Consider the following 14487-nt stretch of genomic DNA (forward strand, 5'->3'; position numbering starts at 1 on the left):
CCCCCTCACTCAATCCCTTTCATTTCACTCACTTAGCACTGAAGAGACCGGAGTGATATGACACTAATTGGTGCTAATTGGCACTTCTTTGGATGTATCCTAATATAGCCTGTTTGCAAAGAGGTGAACTTGGTATTAAAATGGGCTCATCAGCCCAGTCCCAAAAGAGTATCCTGAAGAGGTCGTCACACTGCTGAACGACAAGTGCTCGTCAAAAGAGGTCTACCAGATGTCTCATGTGGAATCACTTAAGCAACTGGGTCCTTGTATCTTTAGTCTCTGCTTTTCCTGGGCAGGTCTTTAACGTGTTTATTGCAATACTGCTCTGTCATGAACATTTTAATTAAGCTCGAAGGCCATAAAACTGTAGCCATTTCTCTAGATATTCTTGCCCTTCAGAATTTGCCATGATTATAAACACCCTATCTGTCATTGTCTGCAGCTGTTCCATGGAGAGGAACTTAGGTTACTTAAAGGTATTTGGTTGGAGTGGAGAAACTATAAGAACCAATATAGCTTGAAAGATTTGGATACTCTAATGATCTGAGATCAGAATGAAACACTTTACAGCTTCAAATGACCCTGCCTGGTTTTCTTTATGACTTTGATTGAAGCATGATGCAAGGATTTATTTAACCTAGTTATTACCTATAAGGAGGAAGTTAGAGATAAGTTATGATCTCTATCCTCAAGGAATGCTGCCAACCTTGTCAGAATGGACACAGAGGGGCTGGAGCAATAGTACAAGTAGGGCATCTGCCTTGCACGCGACTGACTGAGATTTGATTCCTAGCATTCCATATGGTCCCCCGAGCACCACCAGGAGTAATTCCTGAGTGCATGAGCCAGGAGTAACCCCTGTGCATAGCCAGGTGTTACCCAAAAAGAAAAAAAATGGACACAGAAACAACCCACAAGGAGCACTAAGCTGGACTAGGGATAAGGTTGGCAAGTAAGGAGGAGGATTCTTCTCCCTAAGAACCAAGGAGAAAGTCTGATGGCAGAAAGATGCTGGAGGGACTATTGTGACTATTGTACTAAGCCTGACCCTCCTTGCGGGACAGTTTCATCTCCTCTGGTTGGGTCCAGAACAGGTATGATTTGGCATAGTGGAAACAGGTAAGATTGATAGCAACATTGGGGCCAGAGCCATAGTACAGCTAGTAGGGTATTTGCCTTGTACTCGGCCAATCCAGGTTCTATCCCCAGCAACCCCACCCCAACCGAGCACCGCCAGGAGTAATTCCTGAGTTCAGAACCAGGAGTAACCCCTAGACATTGTCAGGTGTGATCCAAAACCAAACAAGAAGATTGACAGCCACACCTCCTTTTTCACTGATTGACTATTTGTGAATCTGCCTCCTGGCTAGAACCTTGTGGGTTTCTGAAATTAAGGAAGTGCTCTCGAGGGCTAAGACTGGACAGAGCCTTGAGGCATTTCAGTGGCTCCGTGCAACTGAGGTTGAACCAAAGGACTTTGTCATCTCATCTAGTGTTTGTTCTCACAGTCAACAGACGCTCTTCTCCTGGTCTACTTGGCACCATCTCTTGTTTGTTATAGAGTTTAGGTGGGGCTGGAGCATATCCAAGCATACCCAAGTGTTTGGGCGGTTACTTCTGCCTGTTCTTGGGGATTGCTCCCAGAGGTGCCTGGAGAACCACGAGGTGCCAGGGATTGAAACAAGGGCCTCTTGTGTGCAAATCATGTGCTCAGTCCTTTTTAAACTGTCTCTCTGGACCCTACCATTTTTAGGGGGGAAGGGGGTGTTTTGTTTCACAGTGGCAATTTTACTGTCTAAAATTACCCGCAAGTGAAGTGCTGAAATTCTATCTGATATTTTCGAGTACAAGACTCCATGAGGTGAGGAAATAGGCACGTTTCACTCAGGCACCAGCAAGTTCAATGTTGATGACTCAACAGTGTATATTAAATAATGGGTCTTTCAAGAGAAACCACATGAAACAGGAAGAAGTATTGATTGGTTGAGTAAAATATTGTGACCAGGAGCTTGCAGTTACCTCATCCTGTATTTCCCCTAGGGCCAAAGTAGCCTAAATTCAGTGTTCCAGGGATCCTACAAAACACAACTGTAGGGGGGCGGAGTGATAGCACAGCGGGTCAGGCGTTTGCCTTGCATGCAGCCTATCCAGGTTTGATCCCCGGCATCCCATATGGCCCCCCAAGCACCGCCAGGAGTAATTTCTGAGTGCAAAGCCAGGAGTAACCCCTGAGCATTGCTGGGTGTGACCCAAAAAGCAAAAAAAAAAAAAAATAACAACAACAAAAAAAACACAACTGTAGGGATTAATGAGTAGGAGTAGTATCCAGACTTGGGTTTCCAATTGTCTTCTTGTGCATATGTCATGGTTGTATTTTCCCTTCCTGGGGGAGGAACATGCCCCCTATGGACCCTGAGCTCAGCCACTTGTTACTGATAGTGTGCCCCAAAAGACAAGCCCACACCTCAGGTCATCCTCTACTTGCATGGAATCCTGACTCCTGGGATGAGTTGACTTTATCCCACTGACCTTTGGAATCAACCAAGGGTAAAGTCTTGACCGTGGTGGTCTGGAGCAGAGTTTTCAACTCTCCATACGTGCAAGTAGCTGACACAAACTTCACATCACGAACCATGATGTCTTCAACAAAGATTGTAAATTTGCTACGAAGGAAGAAAGCAAGGTGGGGAGTAGGGGTTAGTTCCCACCATAAGTCCAGCCCTTTCGCCCTCCTGTCCACGGCTCCCCATAACGTTTGCCATGCATCGGATCACGCAAGGATTCATGAAGCACATGGGGGAGTGCAGCCATCAGTGAGTGGCCGTAGCTCCTAACCCAGACCCTAACCTCCATCTCCCTTTCACCCCCGCCCCATCCAATCTGAACTGATTCCAGCTGGTGCCCCTGACCTGAGCTGGTTCCAACCAAGGTCAGGCAAGTAGGGAAGCTTCTTGACCTGGATGATACTGTCATAGAGGGAGGGCTGCAGGCTCTGGGCCACCATGTTGGCCAAGATCACAGCCACCATCATGGGTAGGATGTGTGCAATCTGACCCGTCAACTCGAAGCAAATCACAGCCGTGGACACTGTGTGGGACACGGCGCCCGTGAGCGCGGCTGCTCCTGGAATGAGACACAGGAAGGAAGCTGTGCATATTAGATCGACCCTTGGTGTGGAGACCCGCCCAGGATGATGACACATGGGGAACCGAACTGATCAGCGCCAACCCACCACTGTTTATCTAGACTGGGGGCTAGAATATTGGACTCTTAGAAAATCATTGTTTGGCACAGAATGATTGCACTCATTTGTGGGATATAAAAATACGTAATAGGAGACTAATATCCGAGGACAGTAGAAACCAGGGCTGGGAGGAATTGATCACTGTTAGAAGTTGGCCACAGGTGGGTCAGAGGGTGTGCAGTTAGGAGAGGGAAGGGATCACTGTGGCAATGATAGATGGAAATGATCATTCTGCATAAGAACTGAGTGCTGAAACTATGTAAAGGGATATACATGATAACCTTTCAGTACCTGCATCGCAAACCATAATGCCCATAATAAGAGAGAGAGAGAGCAAGAGAGAGAGAGAGACAAGTGCTTGCAGGTTGTGGGGGAGGGGGTTGACAGGAGGGAAACTGGAGACATTGGTGGTGGGAAATGTACACCTGTGAAGGGACAAGTGTTGGAACATTGTATGACTGAAACCCAATCATGAACAACTTTATAACATGCATCTCACAGTGATTCAATTGTAAAAAATTAATTAATTAAAAAAAGAAAATCATTGTTTGACATTATTAGATAACCTTCAGTAAGCTGTAGAGCTTGGAGTATGCCAATATTTTAATTTATAAAATAATCTTATTTTATAGTCATGTCTTATTTATTTATTACTTTTGAAAGTTTGGCTCAAATTGAGCATGCTAAAACCGAGTCCTGGAATTTTATTTTCGATACCAGGTTTTTATTCCAATAATTTATAAATGAATATCCAAGAATCCCAGGGCTGGAGCGATAGCACAGTGGTAGGGTGTTTGCCTTGCACACAGCCAACATGGCCGACCCTCTCGGAGAGCCCAGCAAGCTACCGAGAGTATCTCACCCGCACTGCAGAGCCTGGCAAACTATCCGTGATGTATTCAATATGCCAAACACAGTCACAACAAAAGTCTCCAATGGAGACATTACTGGGCCCGCTCGAGCAAATCAATGAACAATGGGAGTTCAGTGACAGTGACAGTGATCCAAGAATCCCAGTGGGCACTAAAAGCCACAAGCTTCATGTGTGTGGTCCCAGTTCCGTTATTTCTCGAATGTCTGAGTGAAACTTAATTCTTCTGGAATGTCATGCATGTGCAAGGTAAAAAAGGTCAATCAGATATTTAAAAACACTTGGTTCTATATAGTCTTGGAAGATGAAATTCTTTTAACTTATTTTTGTTTATCATGTCTCAGTAGCCCAAAGAATGCACTAAACATCAGTACTTATCTTATTTAACTGTGGAGGGAATTATCCAATGAGAAACAGTACTGAAGAAGGCATTCTTGAAAATGGAACAAGTAGGGGCCGGAGTGACAGTACAGCGGGTAGGGCGCTTGCCTTGCACGCAGCCGACCCAGGTTTGATTCCCAGCATCCCATACGGTCCCCCGAGCACCCCCAGGACTAATTCCTGAGCATTGTCAAGTGTCAAAAGCAAATAACTAAATATGGAGCAAGTAAGTCACCAAAAGGAAATTTGGGGGTGGGGAACTAGCCTACTGTCTGGTGTTCATGTTCATGTTTTAGAATACAGATTCTCTCGGGAGAGAGGTATACTGGGAATTGCCCTTCAGGAAGCTTGGGAGCATAAACCTGAGAGGCACAAGGATGGTAAATAAGGGCAGATGGTTCTTCCTGGTGAAAGAGTCTTTTAGAGAGAACTGTGTGAGGGAGGATGGTCACGGCATGCACTCTAATGCTGGTCAGTGTGTGGGTACCTAAGGGAGGCATGATTTTCCATATTACAGGGTTTCAATGGAGAAGGGAAGAAGAGAGGTGGCATAATAGTTTGGGGTATTGCATTTGGTCACTGTTAAACATGATTCTGTTAGAATGGAAGAGTAGGTTTAATGAAAAAAAAATTATAGACTTCCCCTGAAATGTTAGAACTATTAAATAGCTCAGAAGTCATTCTAGAATAAGGAAAGAAAGTCTCAGAAAGGCAACTGCTTGCTCAGGATCATTCAGGTGACATGCGGCAAAGGAAGTTCACAATTATGTATTTTTGTTTGTTTCAGCTTAGTCATGTGTTCTAAAGTCCCCAGAGATATTAGTAAGCTGTAGGTTGGGATCATCCAAACCAGTCACTTGCACTGTTGCTTCCATGGTTCTTCGGAAGCAAGCAAAAACCCCTGACCAACTATGCAGACACAATTCTGGAAGTTTTTATCCTGATTATCTCATTTAATCCTTTATAATTCCTTTACTACATGAAGAGGCTCAGGCTGAAGAAATTCAGTGAAACTGAATGAGAGGCAGAGCCGAGGGTTGGCTGCTTGAATGCGAGTTGAATTAAACAGGATTAAATTTAAATAGCGTCTGAAATAAAGACGCCATGGAAGTATCTGAGCACGGGGTTTTGAGGTACCCTCTGTTGGATTACAGAAGAGGTCGTGGCTCACCAATGACTGCGTAGCCCCCAGGGAGGATCTTGTAGAGGATGCCGTCAAATAAGATACCATCAGGGAATATCATCGCCATGATCTCTCCTACCAGCCTCCCAAAAGCAGCTCCTAGAGCAAGGAGACAGAAAGGACAGACGGCGTGGGATCTAAGATCTTTATCCTTTGTGTTAGCAGAGTCAAGTGCTCTTGGGCAGCGAAGATCAGGGTCAAGGTCCTCCCCCCCACCCCCAACATGGCAGGCCTTCCCTTCTTTCCCCAGAACCCTTGATGGCAACTGTCCCTGAGGTCCCAGATTTCCCACCCAAATGTGGGGACTTACCTAATACAAACACAGGCATGAAGCCCCCGCAGGGGATAGGCATAGTGGTGGCCACGATGGACATCCAGAACTGGGGTAAAAAGAGGCGTCAGCACACCCTCTTGACTCCGCCCCATCTGCACATACACACTCATACTCCTTCCCACATACTTCTCCTTTATCCTTCAAGAGTCCCAGAAACCCGGGATTACTAATCCTCCCGGAAGCCACACTGCTGTCACCCTGGCCCCTTATCCAAAAGACTCAGGGGTCTCAATGATCACCAAAGAGGACAATCATAAAGTCACTTACTTGGGGATCTATTCACTAATAGGACATCTAGAACAAGAAAGGGTGGCCCAGAGGACCCGATCGCTCTTCTGAGAGGGCTAAAAATCAGGGCGGGGGGGATGGGGGGGGCTGGAGCTATAGCACAGTGGGTAGGGCGTTTGCACACAGCCGACCCGGGTTCAATTCCCAGTATCTGATATGGTCCCCCAAGCACCGCCAGGAGTAATTTCTGAGTGCATGAGCCAGGAGTAATCCCTGTGCAATGCCGGATGTGACCCTTACCCAAAAAAAAGCAAAAAAAAAAAAAAGTAGAAATCAAGGCGGTCTCTCTTAGCTCAAATAGTCCATCTCAAGCAGCCTGAAACTCTGGAGGCAGAAGAATACATTTTCCTGCAGATTATATTTCTGAATAAGAGTCCCACTTCTAAGTGGCAGACACTTTATAGTCCCGGTGACTGGCTTGCTGTGTGACTAACACGATCATTTACAAAGCTACTTAGAGAATCTCACCAGGAACCCCGAGTGCAGGCTGTCCTGCCCGAGAGACTTCCTTTGACGTCAACTCGCCTTAAATAAAGGATCCAAAAAAGAAAAAATCCTATCTGTCCTGGTCATACTGGAGGGCACATAGAGAAAATCAGAGAATTCAGCCAACATAATTGAAAAGATGTCTACAGCTTTTTGGTCAGTTTCCAACAGAAATTGGGAACATTTTAGCAAAAGCAATGTATATATTCTGTGGCAAAGAATAACACAATATTGAGAAATAGAGTGGGAAAGGGAGTAATGGTAGAATTTTTGAAATATCTGTAAAAAGAAACCAGAAAATGAGACATAATTTGTAAATTAAGCAGTTTTGTATCACATCCCAAATAAGTCAGTTTATCTTAGGAAAGGATAAGTGACCTAATTTGGTGAAAGATGGTCATAAATGAAAATCAGAATAGATTGTTAGGGTCAAATGATTACAATTGAAAAACCACAGCTCTTGCATCAAATTTCTCAATTTCCTGAGCCATCAAGAGAATTTCCTCAAGCCCGATCTGATCATTAGAACACAGTGACAAAGGCCCTGAAAAAGTCTCATCCCAGTTCTGAGAAACGTTTCACGCCAGAATAGGATGTTTAAAACAGCTGAGATATGAAAAGGCAAATGTAGAAACAGATCTGATAAAAACTGAAAATTGTCTCAGTATATAACAGGAGTGTGTCTTGTTATCACTGCTTCCTCTCTGCATGGAGACAGTGCTCAGTCAATGCAGGTGGGACGGAGGAAGGAAAGAAAGGAAGGATGAACGAAAGAAGGGATGGATAAAGGAAAGAGAGAAGCAAGGGGAAAATGGGAGGAGGAAAGAAAGAAGAGAGATTGGTTAAGTAGTATTCATGCTGTAATACTGCCATTTATAATCTATTTTTCCTATTCCAATGAACTAAATATATTTTTCATACTTATTTGGTCTTTAATCACAATTCTTGGCTCCCCCACACCACAGCTCGTCATTAGTTTTGAGAGTGATAGAGGGTTCTTTGGGTTTGGCGGATAGGTTTTGGGGAACACCTAAGGATGGAGGCCTCCCTCCTTGAGAATCAGTTCTATGACTAGAGCATTGGAACTTTCAGTCCAAGCCCCAGACCTCTAGGGAGCAGGGAGGGACTGGGGGTTGAATGCCAATGAATTAATCAGTCATGCCTAATTAATGAAGATTCCAGGAAGACCCCAAGGATGGCCTGCAGAGAGCTTCTGGGTTGGTGAGGATGTAGAGATTTGGGGGCCAGTGTCATCCCTAGAGAGGGCATTCAGTTTTCGTGTCGTCTCTGTCCCTTGAGGTCGGCATCATCTGCATCTGCCCGAGTAACACATACAGCCAATACATTGGTCATCTTGTGAGGAAACGTTTTTCTTGAGTTCCAAAATGAGCTGTGCTAGCAAATGAATAAAATCTGGCGAGGGAAGTGGAGTGGGGTTCCCAGAAATGGCTGAGTGGCACGGGCTGCCTGGGGATGGCCCAGCACCTGCCTTGCAAGAGTGAGGCTGTCATGAACTCCTGCCCACTTTCTGGGTGGGACCTCTGGCAGCACTGACATTTGGGACGTCTGGCACCTGCGATCCAGTGAATGCAGGCTCCACAACCAAGTGTGCATGACTCCCAGTCATCACGATGCCCAGAGAGGGGGGTGGCTGAAAAAATTGTTTTAAAAAGCTGAGAGAGGGACCGGGAGATAGCCCAGAAAACGCACTTAGCATGTCCCTGGCAGGGGTTTGATTCCCACCACCACAGGGTCCCCTGAGCACTGCTGGGTGAAGCCATGGAACCCCCCCAGCACTGCTGGGGTGGTCAGAGCATGCCCGGCACTGAAGGGCCTAAGTGACATCATGTCGTCAGGCCCTTACAAGGATCCCCTGGCCTGGGTGATCAAGAACCACTCATGGGACCCCTGGAGCTCCTAAGCAGAGCTTGGGAGGACCCCCACCACATATAAAAACAACTCAGGAGGATCTACTGAGAGCTGGTTTGGGGCTAGAAGTTTGGCCAGAAATCAGCAAACGGTCTGGGCTGGTGACTAATGGCTGAAGTCTCTGAGGCACAAGCTCAGAATCTCCAGTCCACAGCATGGGTCACAGGTCAAGGATCACAGGTCATAGCCTGGACTGGCAACCAGCATCCAGAGCGGATGGTTGTCTGGGGAGATTGAGCCTTTAACCCGTGCAACGGGATGCCACCTCCAGGTGGACAGTGTCAGCTGAAATACTGGACACCTGACAGGGTTCTGGGAATTGCTTGTTTGTATAGACAATGGAATTGGGTCCAGGATCCCCTGAACACTTATGACGCGGAAAAAACACTTCTCAACACTATTTTCTGCTACATACCCAAGAGTAACACGCTCCTGGACCCTTGTTTAAGCCACCTCCGGAGGTGACCACGTCTGGCCGAATAGTCCGTGTTTGTGGTCCTTGGACTTCCCCTTCCTCTTCCTCCTCCTCTTTCCCCCGGTTGCTGCTGATGGTATGGGCAATGACTAGGGTCGCACACAGGCCTGTGTGGTGTTGCTACATTTTAGCTATGGTGCATGAGGGGGCTTGCACGTTGGCTTTCAGTGCTCCCTTCAGGGCTGGCGGGGTGTTCACTGAGGTTTTCACTTGTCTGAGTTGTGATGCTTGCACCCAGACTTTCTGGGGAAACTCCAGTGGAGGACCCCACATTTTGGTTTTAGAGCTTTGCCAGGGGCTGTACTTCGGCTGGCACTCTCTTTTAGCCGTGATGCCTAATGGGGTGGGATGGGGGGGGACGGTTAGGGCTCTTTTCTTGCGACATACCTGGTACAGCTGAAAGTCACTGCAGTGGTGGAGACCACAGACAGTGGAGCTGCCAGGGTCATGCTCAACTCATGTGACTGTACCGGGGACTAAACTCATGACCAACTGCTTGTGACACAAGCGTTCCAAGCCACTGAGCTATTCCTCTCGGCCTACTTCATGTTTCTGAGGCAATTCAGACATATCCTAGTTTGAGACTTATTGAGCTGTTAGGTGCCATATCTTTGGCATAAGTACATCAAATCCAGAAGTTCTGGAGTTCTAAAAGCACAGATAGTACAGATAATGTTTGACCTGGAGATCCATCGTCTCAAAGGATGCACTTTAGATTCTCATCCAAGACAAGAATGGTATTAGGATTCGAGGGAGCTGAAGTTTTCTATCCCTTTAACACAAAAGATGACAGAGGAGATCCACAAGTTTTTGAGCTATGAACGCTTGAGAGGAGTGATCTGGAAGCAAAGGAAGTGGTTTCAAAGATTCTTAACACCCAGAGTCAGGGAACTGGGAAAGCAGAGACCCTTTATCACCAGCTCTACTTCACTCAAAGGAGCAGTAAGATTATGCAAAAAGAATCTGACGGAGCCTCCAGCCACGCGGCAAAGATCTTAGTCAATAACGTTTGGCTTACTTCATGGGAGATGAGGGCCCAGAGGAATAGTGCAGGGCCTTCGCCTGCTGTGCCAAGTCCCTGGTGTTCCAGATGTGTCGCGTGCGATTCTCACAGCTCTTGGCCTTGGGCTCTGCTGTCTGTGAGCCCTGACACCAAAATCAGTATCCAGGGGCAGCAGAACAAGCTGAGTCTAAACATTACCTGGGTGGACCCCCAAGCAAGCATCTCCACTAAAAAGATGGGTCAGCATCACGGTCAGAAAATGCAACCTCTGGCGAGCAGGTGTGTAAGCAGGGCGGCGACATCAGAGCACACCACAGTCACACCTGTGTGCTTTGACTCAGACTGAAACCCCAAGAACCACAACTAAGGGGGTGCCAACTTCAGTGGGCACCCTGCCAACACAGCCCTGGCAGCCAACACAGCTAGGAATGGAGCAACCCCCAAATTTCTCAGCAATAAAGGGGATGGAAGGGGGGATTTTTTAATTGTTTTTTTTAGGGGGTCTGAGTAGTGGGAAGTAAATTTATTTTCCAAGTTCGTGATTTACAAAGAGCTAATCTTTTGCACGTTCCAAGGTGAGCATATTGGAAACATCCTTTGTCAATGTTATAGGAGCTGAACTGGGTCATCACTTATTTTGGAGGCGGAGGTGGGGGTGGGGGAAGAAGTTAGGGTTATACCTAGTTTTACTCAGAATTTGTGGTTCTGTGCCCAGAGAACCAAACCAGGATTTGCCACATGGGAGGCAAGAGCCTTAACCTCTGGACTGTCTCTCTGGACTGTTTCTGCGCCTGAACTGAAAATTTTCTCTGCCCACACTAGTATTGATACATTGGCTAGACAGTAAGTCAAACCGGGTTGGAGGGGGAGAGCCCTAGCAACTTTCACTTGTTCATTCTTTGTGGCATCTGTGGATTCAACCCAGAGGCCTCACCCAACCAAGGTAGGTGCTCTACCACTGGGTTACATCTGCAGTCTCACTTTCACAGGTTAATTAAGCTGTGCAACCTATCACCCACACTTAGGGGAAAAAATAAGGGTATGATTACAAGTCCAGTGATAGTGAAAGGATAGAGGCTGTGATAGTGTAGGTCAGATTATAGAGTCACAACACTGAATGGTTTTATGACTATAAACCCATAACATTCTAGTGTGTCTGAAAACTCTTGGATTTACCAGAGAGCACAGAAAGAGTGTTAGCATCTGTTCCTATGGCACTTATTATTTAAATGCCACCAAGGATATAATTTAGAGAAAGATAAATGACAGTGACATATAGTTGAATCTTCATGTATAATCCCAACTTTATGCATCTTAGAATAAACTTTATGCATCAAGTGGAATGCAGATACATACTTGGGGACATGAGTGAGTTAAGGTATGAGATGGGAAAATGTTGAAAAATGTACAGAATAAAAATATTTTGTTTTTTTCTAAAAATACTTAAGCTTTTGGAAGTCACCATATAATTTAGTGTCATCTTAGAACAATACCATTATCATTATTGAACATGACCTTCTGAAATGCCATCAGAAGTTGGACTTGGTTTCTGCAGGTGGGTTTGCTGCAGAATTAGTCAAGGTTGGATTTATGAGGCTGAATTTGTGAAATTATAGCACTGCACTGTCCTCCCGTTGTTCATTGATTTGCTCGAGCGGGCCCAGTAACATCTCCATTGTGAGATGTTTGGCATATCGAATACGTCACGGGTAGCTTGCCAGGCTTTGCCATGCGGGTGAGATACTCTCAGTAGCTTGCCGGGCTCTCTGAGAAGGGTGGAGGAATCGAACCCAGGTCCACTGGGTCGGCCGCATGTAAGGCAAACACCCTACCTGCTGTGCTATCGCTCCAGCCTGTGAAATTAGAAGAGGTTGAATTTATGTAATAGAGGAGATGAGCTCTATATTGAACGCCCCAAAATCAAATTCTTAGCACTTCATTATGACAAAAATATCAACTACTTTGGAGTCAGATGCACTCCTCTTTCACCAATGAGGCCGGCCAATATCAAATACTTTGAAGACTTAAACAATGATTCCCAAAGGTGGATACAAAACAAGGAAGCTTTCGACCCATGGCGCCCTTCCAGAGTAGAGTGGAATAGAGCTTACACAAGCATAGTTTCCAGAACCCACAGCAAATCTGGTAAGGTAAAATGCAGCATCGAACCTGGGGTGCTGAGCTCCTGGCTTCTCTCATCATAGGTAAATACATTCCATCAGTGTGACAAAGAGGGGCATGGAAAATGACTTTTCAATGATAAGCGTCAGAGCTGCCAAAGATTAACAATTAGGTGTTCTGTATTTGGCATCTGGCAGGTATGCCATAGCATTTATTAAATAAATGAACTCGCTATCGCTGTTACAAGACAAATATAACTTAGTGACTCATATCCTGGGGAAATATAGATTCATGAAGTGTCATGAGTAAGTTCATAGCAAGGGATTCAAAAGCATGAAAGGCCAGAATGGACAGACTTTGCAAGCGCTAATATACCAGGGACAGTGCTGGATTATTTAGGGTTATCGAACTATTTGTCTACTTTTATACTGTTCGTAAAGCAAGCATCAAAAAGGAAAAATAACCAAGGCCATCAGCTATGGTAAGAGATGTCACAAGTAGGTGTGGAAATAAAAATATCTTCTACAAAGAAGGCAGCATTTGAGAAGTCTATAAATATATAAGATCCTTAATGGGTGGGTAAGAGAGAGAGAGTTGTGGAGATGAGCTTTTGTTTCCTAATTAAAGTTAGAAGAAAACGCCTTCAGAATGCCAAGATCCACCCTCACCTCACCATCTAAACAGAATAACAACATTTATGAAAATTATTTATCATCACTAATAAAATTGATTTAAATATTTCATCTCTTTTGCAGTTCTAGAAAAGAGATTCCCCACTAGGCTGTTGGGGAAACGAATCTGCAAATCATCTAAAAATGGATAATCAGATACATGGAGAATGAAGTAATTCTCTCGGAAGGTGGGGGATTGGGCTCATTTATCTGAGGTTCTTCCATGCTATCTGGGTTGAGGAACTCAGTCTTGTCCTTGTTTACTTGGCCGCTGGGGTGTCTTAATAATTTATCCAGTGGAGCCACTGGCTTATTGGTTAGAATAACAATGGCAACATCACTCAGTTGACGTGAAAGGAGCAACTGACCCAGATACGGGTTTACTCTGACGGATGAACCACCGGCTTCCACCAAGGGCCCCTAGCTTTGGGGGTTGGACAAAGACCAGCTGCCACTGACCATGGAAGACCAGCTTCCTCCCCGATTCCAGGCCTGTGGCCAACTTGAACGCAGCTGGGAGCTTAGAGAGGGCCGCAGGGAGGTGAGAGGTACCTTCATGATAAAGAAGAGGAAGATGATGATGACCACATTGACCTGTGGGTGGAGCCACACAGCTGACCGGCCCAGGCTCTCCGGGTCACCTATGTGTCGCACCCAGGTGTTGTTGTCAAACAGAGTGCTGATGGCTTCCCGAGGCATCAGCTGTGGAGGACAGAACGCACCATGGGCAAGTGCTGCAGGGACCCCTGGCACCTCCTCTTCTCCTTGAGAACTGATCCCTCAGTCTCACTAGTCAAGGGTCTGCCTTGTTTCTGGGGAGGGTCATCTGTTAGGGACAGCTGTGCTGTTTCCCGGTTTCCTGGCCCTGGCCCTGTGCTCCAGAACCGGCCCCCCAACCCCACCCTCTGCTCCCCTGCCCGCTGACCTCTCCAGCCATGAACTGGCCCACTCCCGGCGGGAAGGTGAAGGAGGCGATGACAAAGGTGATGACTGCGGGGTACAGCAGGCGACTGAAACAAAAAAAAAAAACAACTTGCATGAATCCTCTCCCCCTCGAGTGAGTCAAGCGCAGTGGGCCAGCCGCTGTGGGCTCCATTCTCTAAACAAAGGGCAGCTCGCCCACACCCCTGAACAGTCACCGTTCAAGAGGAAACCATCGGGGCCGCCTTCGCATTTATCACAGGCTGCCTAATGGCCTCACACCGATTGCCTTCTAGAAGGTTCCAGGGCAGAGAGCAGAAAGTGGGTGGGCAGGGACAGAGAGCAGTGACTCACTGCTTAGCCAGGAACTGGCTGAGGGCCTTGTGCTTGCGGACGCCCAGCGTGACCTGGCGGTGCAGGTACACGAACACGGCTCCCAGCAGCCCGCAGCAGATCCTGAGGACGCAAGTTATGCAGAAGTGAGAGCTGGCCGCCCGCTGCAGGGAGACAAACAGCGGGTGTCCACCCTCCCCTCCCACCCGCCTCCCCCTGACGTGACCCCACCTACACCCACACCATC

The 14487-nt window shown here is 46.6% G+C and overlaps 1 protein-coding gene across 1 annotated transcript in view; it reads right to left on the reverse strand.

The window, feature by feature from the left end:
• CLCN1 (chloride voltage-gated channel 1) overlaps window positions 1-14487 on the reverse strand; it is a 38880-nt gene that overhangs the window by 6137 nt on the left and 18256 nt on the right. The window contains 7 exon segments of the mRNA XM_056123881.1: window positions 2530-2663; window positions 2910-3123; window positions 5668-5778; window positions 5990-6059; window positions 13539-13688; window positions 13912-13996; window positions 14262-14363. Coding sequence (XP_055979856.1) covers window positions 2530-2663; window positions 2910-3123; window positions 5668-5778; window positions 5990-6059; window positions 13539-13688; window positions 13912-13996; window positions 14262-14363 — 866 coding nt within the window.

The sequence above is a fragment of the Sorex fumeus genome, unplaced genomic scaffold, assembly GCF_029834395.1.
Source record: "Sorex fumeus unplaced genomic scaffold, SorFum_2.1 ptg000048l, whole genome shotgun sequence".
Classification (NCBI taxonomy): Eukaryota; Metazoa; Chordata; class Mammalia; order Eulipotyphla; family Soricidae; genus Sorex; species Sorex fumeus.